This window comes from Gorilla gorilla, chromosome 1 (genome assembly GCF_029281585.2).
Source record: "Gorilla gorilla gorilla isolate KB3781 chromosome 1, NHGRI_mGorGor1-v2.1_pri, whole genome shotgun sequence".
Lineage (NCBI taxonomy): Eukaryota > Metazoa > Chordata > Mammalia > Primates > Hominidae > Gorilla > Gorilla gorilla.
Genome location: NC_073224.2, coordinates 140,612,515 through 140,625,880, shown reverse-complemented (window position 1 = coordinate 140,625,880; position 13,366 = coordinate 140,612,515). Strand labels below are relative to the sequence as shown.

At 36.4% G+C, this 13,366-nt stretch overlaps 1 protein-coding gene across 2 annotated transcripts in view; it reads left to right on the top strand.

The window, feature by feature from the left end:
• Window positions 1–12,951, top strand: part of PLPPR4 (phospholipid phosphatase related 4) — a 45,327-nt gene extending 32,376 nt beyond the window's left edge. Inside the window, exons 3-7 of one of the 2 annotated variants that reach the window (XM_004026186.5) lie at window positions 96–225; window positions 2,392–2,587; window positions 4,276–4,333; window positions 5,104–5,277; window positions 9,058–12,951. In XM_004026186.5, coding sequence (XP_004026235.1) covers window positions 96–225; window positions 2,392–2,587; window positions 4,276–4,333; window positions 5,104–5,277; window positions 9,058–10,383 — 1,884 coding nt within the window. In that variant the 3' untranslated portion in view covers window positions 10,384–12,951. The remainder of the gene's footprint in view (window positions 1–95; window positions 226–2,391; window positions 2,588–4,275; window positions 4,334–5,103; window positions 5,278–9,057) is intronic. The other variant, XM_055374683.2, reaches the window with a different exon arrangement.
• Window positions 12,952–13,366: the final 415 nt, after the last annotated feature.

The following is a 13,366-nucleotide window of genomic DNA, read 5'->3' as shown; positions in this document are numbered from 1 at the left end:
CGATATGTTAAAAAGTGATATATAATTCCTTTATACCTGTTGGCTTAATAGGTATTCCAACATGCCTCTTCCTGAATACCCTTCTATCTTTGCAGATTATGGTAGGAGAAGGAATTCTCTACTGTTGCCTCTCCAAAAGAAGAAATGGGGTCGGACTAGAGCCCAACATTAATGCTGGAGGCTGCAACTTCAATTCCTTCCTCAGACGAGCTGTCAGATTCGTTGGTGGGTGTGGGGAACCACAAAGAAAAGAAATGTTTTTTTTTCCAAATTGAAATGTTATATTTAATTATAGGTATTAAGTCTCGTACGCTATAATTTAGATGTATAATTTCAGTACATGATGAGTTTTATATTGTACAAGAAACTGTTAAAACACCAAAATTTGGGTTTTGTATCTGAAATGTGTTATTTACAGTTGTAGCCCTTGTTTTGAGAGCTAATATGCCATGTGTTTCAACTTATTTTTGCCTTAGCTCTGGTTGAAGTATGAATTTATTTTAAAATGGTTTCACTGGATCTGTGTTCAGTTTTTCAAAATGGAGAACAAACGTCAGCAGGCCAGAATGAATAGACAACTCTTCAGAAATTACTTTAGCCACATTAGTGATTCCATTTCAATTGTCCTGGAGTGTTTTCATCCAGAAGTTACTACACTTTGAAATGTCACTATTGAGTACTGCATCATGGCCATTTTTCCTTGGTTGTAGCCCCTAATGTTACCTTTCATCTTTTATGAGACCTATAGAAAATCTATAGACCGGGCTACCAGCATCTGAATCAAACCAGTTTTCAAACCTTCATCTCTTCTGCTTAGCATTGGACCATCCTAATGTTGTTCCAGTCATAGGTCTTTTATTTTTTTAATATAGTTGAATAGTCACACACAATACATCACACTAACCTGAATGTTTTCTATTCATTCCCAATAAGTCTGCATAAAGTTATTTTTACCTGTAACACGTAAGCTCAAAATAACTGATGGCTTTGCTTAATCCCTAGTAGATAACTATACACAAATTTCTTTCCCACAAGAGGAAAAATCAGGTCTAACTCATGCCCCAGACTCTGCTCCACTAAGCATTTTCTTACCATCACATTGAGATGATAAGAAAACAATAGACAGCTTAACAGCATCGCAAACTCAGGCAAGGAAATAAAACTCCAGGACATGTAGCTGCACACAGAGAAAATATTCCCTAATGTAACAAAATACTCTGGACAAAGGGCCACATACCCTCTCTCGACTGGAAGGATGATCCATTCTACCCTAGAGAACAATGTTCCAGAGCCTGCATCAGCGACAGGTCTAGAAAGTCCATTATCCAAAGGAAAAAGTAAGTCTTTGCATGCTTCTAGGAATTAGAATGTAGAAATAAAGTTTCTGTGTCATGAATCCCAGGTGTGTGGGTGGAGAAGCGATTGGAGGAATGGTGGTTAGGTGACAGTAAGCAGTGAAGAAAAATGCAAAACAGGGTAATGTGCAAGCCAGCACTCTTGGTCTGGAGGCGGTGACTGAAGAATTACCCTGGTCCTCTCATAATGATTTCTATGAGCAACTCATGAATCAGAATGCAAGCTGTCAAGTCAGAATGAATCTAGGGTGACAAGAAAACCTAGAGTGAGAAAGTTCCAGATCATGTGCCTGTGAGCAGAGAGCTGGACTCCCAAAGATAAGGCCAAGCAAACAACTTCAAGCAGGCATGGAGTTTGCATGTACAAGTGCAAGGATTTTTTTATTTCATGGTTTAAAACTGGTCCTAGGAGAGACAGAAAAAAGAATTTGGACCAAGATATGTAAGAATATTGTGTCCAAATTCCAAACACACACGTGGGCTCCCCACATTCGTGTACCTAGGATACGATTGTCATTTCCACGTTAGGGCCTGTCTGACTTCTTCTCTGTTTTAATTAGCATTCCTAGTATGATCACAGCTAGAAGAGAATTAGAATGGATTCTGTAGAGTGTGATAACTGTGGCTAGTGTTAGAGACCATCAGGGAGAAATAACCCTGGCAACTTAAAAATGCTAAGCAAATTAAAACTACTTTAAATTTTTCTTCATTCCACACATGTCGTCCCTCTCAAATCATACCTTAGCATGCTCCAAGTGTCTGACAAGTGACTTACAGTTAATGTTAAGAATTGGCACTTTATCACCAAATTAACAAAAGTGCCTAAAGTTATTACTTTGGAGATACTCATTGCCTTTATTTTGGCCTTAAGTATCTGTTTAGAAGTTTAGGAATTTTCTATACTATCTTCTTGAAATTAACTTAGAGAAAATGAACACAATAGATTTTAAGATCTTAATTCACTAATGTTTAATGAATATGTTTGATGCTGACACAACCACCAACTTGGTAACAATTTCTTTCATTTTGCTTATAGGTGTTCATGTATTTGGATTATGCTCTACAGCTCTCATTACGGATATCATACAGCTGTCCACAGGATATCAAGCACCTTACTTTCTGACTGTGTGCAAACCAAACTATACCTCTCTGAATGTATCTTGCAAAGAAAATTCCTACATTGTGGAAGATATTTGCTCAGGATCTGACCTCACAGTTATCAACAGTGGCAGGTTAGAAACAGATCTAAAAACACTCTGCATCATTGTTTTCATTATTCAATTGCTGCTTGGAGTATCACTTTAAGCATGCCTTTTTCAGTCATAATGATTTTGTTTTTATTTTTCTTTTCAATTCAATGATCTCTTCAATTACTAAACCATAGAAACTCATTGGGGGTTTATTCCAAATTCTTCTCTATGTCTCAAAATTTCAGCCTCACATTTTTGCTACTAGTCCCTATTTCACCAAACTCCACCATGTTTTGTGATCAATCCTATACTCATTATGGTTTTAGGTTACTATAAATGGTTTATTTCAGAATATTTACAGTCAGTCATGGCTGGCAGTCAATATAACTCTTGTACTGGTTTAAAAACTAAACACATATGAAAGTTATGTCTCCATTATATGTTCCATAAAAAAAATGTGAATTTTCCTTTTTGTAAAGTTTGAGAAGGGGTAACATCTAGGATTGCATATGTTTTCTTTGAATCAGATCTAACTCATGCCCCAGACTCTGTGCCATAACTTCATTCATTCTTTGAATGAACCCAGGTGTGCATAGCTTCTGGCCTTACATGTCAGAAAATAAAGGAAACTAAAGAAATTACCAATGCATTAAATTTCTTAATAAATAAAGCAAAAATAAACTTACATGACAAGAGACAGTAGTTTACAGCCTCAAAAGAAATAAACTGCAGAGGGATAAGGGCCAATCAATTATTGAAAGAATTGAATTTTCCATTCAATAAGTTCCCAAATATTGACTAAAGAGTCAAAAATAAGTTAATAGGTACACCTGAATAATTAAAGCCTGATGTTTTGTGATTATACACATTAAGGTTCTCATGTATCATTCAATAATTTTGGACCTACAGTCAAGACCTATGTCCTCTATTTTTTTCTCAGTCCTATTACATTAACTTATCTCTGTTGAATGGGGATCTTGTTTACCATGGTACCAAATAATTAGGAAGGCACTAGGCATTAGGAATTTAAGTGAATTTTATTTTTTCTAATTTTTTAATTCATTGAAACAAATCTCTATTCTTCTTTTGCCTGCCCTTTTCAGAGTCTCTTCACTATCTTTGCCTGCTCTTTAAACTGTTTAAATAAGATGATCTATAATTCTTGAGATGAAATTATTGTAAAGTGTACTACATTTTGTTAATTTTGTAGAGAAACATTTTGTTAAAATTAGACTTTTCTTATGCTTTCTAGAGTATTAACAAAACACATTTAGATCCAATGCCATGAGAAAATAACTTCATTTTTTAAAATTTTTATGTAAATAAAACAATGTGTTTAGGAGCATAGAAAAAGTTTAAAGCTTTAAACCCCTAGGTTTTATGAGCTGTTACTTAGAACTGGTATAATTCTTACACCAAAGAACAATGATGTTTTCCAATCCATTTGTACTTCAACCATCCTTCTAGTGATGTAATGAAGTGGCCCCTTGCCAAGCTAGCAGTTTTTTATACTGGAAAGTACATCACTACTATTTGTTAATATTAATGGTGATTAGCAGCATTTATTTTATCACTAAGGTCTTTCACCAGAAAGCTGGACAGAAGGTAAAATTATTGCTTATTGCCTTGTGACTTTTAAGTTGAACATTTTAACCACTCAGTGTCTTTGAGATGATTGCTAGCAGTGTATCTGAACTACAAGGCATAATTTGACTATCTTCTTTTGGCAGAAAGTCCTTCCCTTCTCAACATGCAACCCTTGCTGCCTTTGCAGCTGTGTATGTTTCGGTAAGTAACTGGTTCTTTTTTGGTTAAGTTGTGTTCTACAGAAAATCTGAGGAATGAATGTTGTCTCCAGGTGACTAATTAGATGATATAGCCATGTAATAACAGAATGGTAAATTTAGCACTGCAGCCGTTCAATACAATGGCATCCAAAGCAGAAATTAAACACTACTATAAAAAATAGTACAGTAAAAGAATTCTTCTACACAGTTATAATAGTATTTATTTATTCTGGTATCCCTTTAATATTGTACTTCATAGGAGGATATTGTGAATTATAGGAATGTTACAAAACTTGAAAGAATCACAATAAGTACCCACAAAGACATACAGCGTGCACACACACACACACACACACACACACACACATATGCTACTTTAGTATTTCTGTAACAAAAAGTTTTAGGTCAGTGTAAATTTAGAAATGTTGTAAAAAGAATAGTCATTTTATCTAATTTGTACAATAGTCCGTGAAGTCTTTCCTAAGAAAAATGAGCAAAATTATATGACAAGTAACATGGAGACTAAACAGTTAAATGGTTAACTCTACTGTTTTGGTATTTTTCCAACTTTCGTGTAATTAATTTGTTATTTATTTGATAAATTTCATCATGCATATCCCTTCTTGGCAGGTACAGAACATAGCCATAGGAAGAGGGGGTGAAACAGTAAAACTGAAGTCAATTGTATCAGACTTTTAACTTTTATTTGATTATAATTTACTAATAAAATGGCCTTTCTAACATACTTAACCCACTTCTTCCATTTTTAAGATGTACTTCAATTCCACATTAACGGATTCCTCTAAGCTTCTGAAACCTCTCTTGGTCTTCACATTTATCATCTGTGGAATAATCTGCGGGCTAACACGGATAACTCAGTATAAGAACCACCCAGTTGATGTCTATTGTGGCTTTTTAATAGGAGGAGGAATTGCACTGTACTTGGTAAATAAGTTACTATTATCTTATAAGCCAAAGTTTAAAATGGAAAACATGCATAGAATATTTTGCACTATAATAGCTTCCTTGTGATATATTTTATATTAATGAGAAAATCTCTGGCCGCATCTCCATTCTATGCCAAAACACATATCCCACTTTCAACAAAATCATTTATTGAACTCTTACTATGAGCCAGAAATTGTAATTTTGGAAAGATTTTTGAATTTTGTCTTAATGCCAACCAAACAGGAGGTGGGCAGGGACTACTATTAATAGTATAATTATAATGCTACAGATGAGGAAAGTGATTATTGCCAAAAGTAAGGTTAGTGAAAGCAAAAATTTAGTTAAAGGTTATATAACTTGCCCCACACCACAAATTTAGCACCTGAATGTAACTGTGATCCAACTAATACTGACTTCTTTAACACTACTCTTTTTTCAAGCCTGGTCTGCCTCTAAGGGAAATATCCTCAGCATAAGGAAACTGAGATTGTCCATTTCATTTTGTCATGCATGCATGCATTCATGCATTTTACATTTATTCAATATCTATTCCGTGCCAGGGATTATACTGAACATTGTAACACTGAGAAATGAGATGTATTCTTTTTTATTATTGTTATTATTATTATACTTTAAGTTTTAGGGTACATGTGCACAATGTGCAGGTTAGTTACATATGTATGCATGTGTCATGCTGGTGTGCTGCACCCATTAACTCATCATTTAGCATTAGGTATATCTCCTAAAGCTATCCCTCCCCCCTCCCCCCACCCCACAAGTCTCCAGAGTGTGATGTTCCCCTTCCTGTGTCCATGTGTTCTCATTGTTCAATTCCCATCTATGAGTGAGAACATGCGGTGTTTGGTTTTTTGTCTTTGTGATAGTTTACTGAGAATGATGATTTCCAATTTCATCCATGTCCCTACAAAGGACATGAACTCATCATTTTTTATGGCTGCATAGTATTCCATGGTGTATATGTGCCACATTTTCTTAATCCAGTCTATCATTGTTGGGCATTTGGGTTGGTTCCAAGTCTTTGCTATTGAGATGTATTCTTTAGAAGTTTACAATGTAAAGACTAACATAAATATAGATGGTTACAACATGTTAAACGATATAACAGGGTATGAACAAAGTATTTTAGGAATAGCAAACTGCCTGAGGAAGTTAGAAAAGACGTCACAAAAGTGATGTGTGTGTATGTAGCTGTTGTTGTTGTTGTTGTTGTTTTTAATGGGAGTTCCATGGGGTAAAGAAAGAAGGGAGGGCATTCAAGAAGAAGAAACTACATATGCAAAGAGACAGGCATCTGAAAGAGCAAGTGGAAGTGGAAGGTGGGGGAACAGGAGGAATGAGACATAATGGCCAGGTTTCCAGCATGGAACACTGGACAGATGATGACTTCATTAGCAGACCAGGTAAATGACAGATGAAGCAGATTTGTGGGGTAAAGGGAGTTGAGGGGATCAATTGAATCAATAAGCAGTTGAGTAGTTGCTTCTGGAATTCAAAAGAGCAATCAGTACTGGAGAGGGATATTTAATGGAAGTACCATTGTAGTTACTACGGGTATATAAAACTGCCAGGTCATAAAAATAAAAGGTAGCCAGGGAATACCAATAAACAAGTGACATGCGGAGGAAAAGGCAATAATGAAAGAAACTGACAGAAATAAAAATAAATTATCTGTAGCTACAGTTCTCAATCATGTGGTCTTAGTGCCCTTGGAAAGGCATTACAAGAAAATGATTACTGAAATACAGGTAAAGTACTGAAGTGTGCTATAATTTTATAAGTTTTTTTATTTTCATAAACCAGCACAGTCAAGATTGTCACTTGAAAAGTTATTCTTACTCGCATGCATTCTTTGCTGCAGGAGAAAGGGATCAAATTAAAGTTGGTGTGCCAGGAATTGTGCATAAGCCTGGGTTGCCCTTGGGAGTGTTAGTTGGCAACGTGCATTGCAGAAGAAATAAAGGAGACTGGAAATGCCACTCTCTAGTTTATGTATTGCTTTTTGCATGTGTGTCATTTCATGATGTCCTGGAATTAGCATGGGATTTATAGCGCAAAGGATTTGGTTATGAATCCAAATCTTCCTCCACTTAGGCAAGTTACACAGCTTCTCAGAAGCCTGTTTCTTCACCTACAAAATAAAGATACTAACTCTCTTTCCCATGTCATAACAAGAATTAAACAACTACAGTCATGTGTCACATAATGATATTTTGGTCAACCATGGACCCCATATATAATACCATGGTGATCCCATAAGATTAGAGTACTGAATTTTTTCTATATGTTTTCTATATTTACATATGCAAGTGCTTACCATTGTGTTACAATTCCCTGGAGTATTCAGTATAGTAACACACTGTAGGATTTTGTAGCCTAGGAGCAATAGGCTGTACCATAAAGCCTAGGTGTGTGGGAGACTATACCATCTAGATTTGTGTAAGTGAACTTTATGATGTTCACACAATGACAAAATCACCTGTCAATGCATGTCTTAGAATGTATCCCTGTCATTAAATGACACATGGCTGTACTTGTATGGAGAGCTTATAGTTTAGTGGAGGATCTTCCCCAACTTACAAATTTAAGTACAATTATTAATAGAACATGAGGTAGGGATTGCTCATTCTGGTGAGAGAATAGACAGATATTTAGAAGAAGGTTTCAACCAGGAATTAAAATACTTGAAGAGGCAGGAGCTTGACTTTATTTCATTTCTGTCTGCACTCTTGCCCTAAAATTGGAAAATTTTCAGTTCTAAGCCAATGCTTTGTTCATTGTTAAGCATTCTATAAAATGTTAAATCAATATTTTTTTGTTTTGAATTTGAGTAGTAGACAGTGTGGTTACTGCCTTTTGAAATTAGCACACAAACAGGTGTCTGCTGCTTGATTTTTTATCTCTAATACCAAATATCTCAAAAACTGAAAGTCCAGCAGGGATTAGATCTTCTATGTGCCAAAAGGGTAATGATTTTGAGTCTGAACTTTAGCCCTTTTCCAAATTTTTGCTTCCCAAATCTAAAACAAACAAAAAAAGATACACTGTGTATGAAGACAAAATTAAATAAAATCTGGCTCAAATTTAGTGCAATGATACTAAATTGATCAAACAGTATTTCCCAATTTATGACCAAGTTTAAATCAGGAAAGAATCTAGGTGCCCCAATCTGGCAACGGTTTTTGCCCTGTCTTCCAAGAACACCCTGTACAATGCTGAGCACACAAGGCTGTAGTCAGTGTGAGTCGTAATAACATATGTCTCCGACCTTCTTTCAAAACCAGATATCATTTTTTATAAATGATATATTGTTCTATATTTTGTACATTTCTTCTACTTTCCATCATATGATTGAAAATGGAAGGTAAAATAAATCATTTAAGCCATTTGAGATGTCACTCAAAAAGAAGTTCCTAAATCCAGAAAAATGAATTGCTTTGAAAAGCAGAAAAAAATGTCCTTATTTCTCTCTTGTCTGCTTTTTCTTCTGAAAATATACACAGGATAAGATTGACAAGAACATCCAGTAGGATGGAGAAAAGAATGGGGTTCACATTGCTGAGCAATTCATGCAGTGATTTATGATATAACTTACAAAGTATTTCCCTGCAAAAATATAGTTTTCATGTTTCATTATTTGTACTAGTCAATGGTGTATAGGAAGCATATACCTATGTATGTACTTCAGTGGGTACTCTAAGGAAACCCTAGTGACTGTCTTCTAGTACATGATATTTATTGCTTTCTCTCAAACACTAGGGCTTGTATGCTGTGGGGAATTTCCTGCCCAGTGATGAGAGTATGTTTCAGCACAGAGACGCTCTCAGGTCTCTGACAGACCTCAATCAAGATCCCAACCGACTTTTATCTGCTAAAAATGGTAGCAGCAGTGATGGAATTGCTCATACAGAAGGCATCCTCAACCGAAACCACAGAGATGCTAGCTCTTTGACAAATCTCAAAAGAGCAAATGCTGATGTGGAAATCATTACTCCACGGAGCCCCATGGGGAAGGAGAACATGGTTACCTTCAGCAATACCTTGCCGCGAGCCAATACCCCATCTGTAGAAGACCCTGTCAGAAGAAATGCGAGCATTCATGCCTCTATGGATTCCGCTCGATCAAAGCAGCTCCTCACCCAGTGGAAGAATAAGAATGAAAGTCGAAAGTTGTCCTTGCAAGTTATAGAGCCTGAGCCTGGACAGTCACCACCCAGATCCATAGAAATGAGGTCAAGCTCAGAGCCATCGAGGGTAGGGGTGAATGGAGACCACCATGGTCCTGGCAATCAGTACCTCAAAATCCAGCCTGGCGCTGTCCCCGGATGTAACAACAGCATGCCTGGAGGGCCAAGAGTGTCCATTCAGTCCCGTCCTGGGTCCTCACAGTTGGTGCACATCCCTGAGGAGACTCAGGAAAACATAAGCACCTCCCCCAAAAGCAGCTCTGCTCGGGCCAAGTGGTTAAAAGCTGCTGAGAAGACTGTGGCCTGTAACAGAAGCAACAGCCAGCCCCGAATCATGCAAGTCATAGCCATGTCCAAGCAGCAGGGTGTACTCCAAAGTAGCCCCAAGAACACTGAAGGCAGCACCGTCTCCTGCACTGGCTCCATCCGCTATAAAACCTTGACAGACCATGAGCCCAGTGGGATAGTGAGGGTTGAGGCTCACCCAGAGAACAACAGGCCCATCATACAGATCCCGTCCACTGAAGGTGAAGGCAGTGGCTCCTGGAAGTGGAAAGCCCCTGAAAAGGGCAGCCTTCGCCAAACTTACGAGCTCAACGATCTCAACAGGGACTCAGAAAGCTGTGAGTCTCTGAAAGACAGCTTTGGTTCTGGAGATCGCAAGAGAAGCAACATTGATAGCAATGAGCATCACCACCACGGAATTACCACCATCCGCGTCACCCCAGTAGAGGGCAGCGAAATTGGCTCAGAGACGCTGTCCATTTCTTCTTCCCGCGACTCCACCCTGAGGAGAAAGGGCAACATCATTCTAATCCCTGAAAGAAGCAACAGCCCCGAAAACACTAGAAATATCTTCTACAAAGGAACCTCCCCCACACGGGCTTATAAGGATTAAGTGATGTCCATTCCATCATTAGGGCTACTCCCAAAAGACCATATGTTGATTCTACCTGTGTTCTGTTCCAGCGAATTGGGAAGTCTTACCAAGCTAGATTGTCTACCATCAGCCCAGAACTCTGTAACTTTTCAGAACTGCTATACTCAAACTTGTAGATCTCACATCAAGGAGAGGGAAAAGCACAATGCAAGAACCTAACTAACGTGATGATATGAAGAATTTTCTTAAGACCTGTCGTCAAACTTAAAAGGTTTTGCAGAGGGCAGTATCAAAAGAAAGTGGTTTTCTTCAAATGTATACTATTCTACTTCCTGAATGTGCCAACTTTGGAGATTTTTCTTTAGTGAGCTGTGGGAACCCAGAACACACACGTTTTCCCTACAGCAGAGGCCATGCAGTATTATATATTCATTTTGCAGAATCTGCACCTACAGCTCAATACGGGTGGTGCTGATGATAGTACATATACAATGTAAACTCTCAAACTCTATTTAGCTGTGAAATAGTGGTGTGCAATTCCTTGTTAAAGAAATGCTACTTTATTAAGAAGATGCTGGCTGCTTTGTGTTAGAATAGGACACCCCGCAGCTTCTCTGTAGTGGCTCTGTCACAGTCAAAAAATGAAAAGGTTTTTGTGCGTTTCTTCAAAATTCTGCTTTCTTCAACATCAAAAATTGTGTAGAAATATTTTCAGTGAAAGGGAATAACTAGTACTTTTCTGCATAGTTTTTCTGCTGCTTACTTTTTATTTAAGGATAGGTACTGCTAATGAATCTGTTTTCTTAGTGAGTAAATTTGCATAATTTTATAAATATTATTTTAGAGAATCTTTTAAAATTGTTGTGATCATATTTTGCTTTCTATGGCTTCTCCTTAACTTATTGATTAATTTTTTGAAGTTATAGATATGTTCTCCTATTTTAAAAGCAAAAATAACAATTGGCATTCCTTGAGCAAAATATACTGCTGTGAATTTGCAAACGAGAAATCTGAGCCAAAACTTGACATTGTGGGTTACATTGCCAGAAATGTTGGTCAAGTTTGCCCTTAGATGTGTACAACTAGCTGGCATAGGTTGCCATCTTAACAAGTAATCTAAAAGTCCCATTCGGTTCTACATTATTAACTTTTTTTTTCTACATCCTGATGACCAGTAAATTAGAGCCACACTGGTTAAGTTTGACTCGTCTCTAAAACATTTTTGATAATTGGACACCAAGAGGAAGAATCTGAAAAAAAATGCATGTTGGTAAGTAAAAGTATCTCACGGTATAAATTAAGAATGACTTTCTTCAAAATATCTGAATAGGTGCAGTTTTAGTTTAACATGCAAACAACCATTGTTGCTACCTATCCTGAATCAAGCCTTGAGCCTAAATCAAAGCAAACCAATACCATTGATAAGAAGAAGATAAAAACAAAATATTTTGGAGTGTTTTCCAACTTAAAGTATGAAGACATACTCAGTTCTTGGAACTTAGTATTAAACCTTTTTTACGCCATTTCATAAGAATTCCGATATATACTTGATGATTGCCAAGGGGATGAAAGGAAACAACAGAGATGGTTGATCTGATCTTAGCTCACTTTCCAATAACAGAAGGAGTTGTTTACAGATGAATAGTATCATATCATTATCAATTTCCACATGATAAAGGCGGAGCTTTCTAGAAAAACCAACCTCTAAGGCATTAGGAATTTAGCTGAAACCAGCAGAATTGAAAACTCTGGCAATAAAACATGGACTCAACCATATCCCTTCTGGCAATTTCCTTCTCAGAGAGGGGAGTGGGAATAAAATGTTGCCTTCCCCACTTCTCACCACCACCGCCATCATGACGCTCATACTGGCTTTTGCCTGTTTGTAGAGGGAAAGGTGGGCTGGTTTTAGTACTCTGAAGGACAAAAACAAGCAAACAAAAACCCCTGCTGCAGCATTTCAGGTGCAGTATGATATTTCCTAATCTTTCCTATTTCTTAACAAAAGATTTTAAAGTACTTCTCTAGTCATTGAAGTTTTTTTTTCTTTACATAAATATTGATATATTCTTTTTCTACTCAAAGTGCCAAAGGCTACAGTTTTTAATGACTTAACAAATTGTACCACATTGTTAAGGACATATAATGATAGACACTAGAACTCAGACCTCTGCATGTATATTTGATAACATGTCTTTTGTAAAACAAAAATTACAAAAAAATTTGTTTACATTCCACTGGTACCTTAATTTAAAATAAATCAGACTAAAAGGTGGTATCTCTTCTTAGTGTTCTATTTATCTTATTTGCTAATGGGAGCACTTCTTCCTTTGTTAGGCTGTGCTTTACTGATAAAACCAAGTATTGAATAAAGAGAGTTAATTATCTTTTTAAAATAAATAAAATTATGAAAATATATATAGTATATATAAAGTATTGTGTTTAAAAAAATGTTATGCAATGTTTTCCAAACTGATAAAGTTTGTAAAGTGCTATAAATGTATTTTGTTAAGTACAGATAAAAGCTATTGTGTGAGTATATTGTGCTAAAATCATAGAAATAAAGATTAGATTTCTTCATCAAAATTGGAATAGTTTGGTTTTTACTTCAGAGTCTGAATAGATAATCGCTTGGCTTATAGGAAAATAACTGAGGAAATAAGAAAAAATCAGAATTGATTAAATTCATAATTGTTTAGGAATGGGTTACAACTAAGAAAGAAAAGTTTCTCAATCTATGACATGTTTTCTTATTGTTTAGAATTTTCTTTTATGTTTATTAAAGGAGCTCTTTTATACTTTACACATATTTTTGCATGTCAATGTTACAGTGTATGACAAAGAAAATATGAAGGACTTGACTAAGAGTAGTTGATGTACTTATTTTCCCAAACAGTAAAGACCTTTATGTCATCATGGCCATTGGCGTTGCAGCTTTTCTTAAAAGAATGCTTCACCATTAACTCCACGATATTCTTTCAAGCCATTAAGGCTCATTATA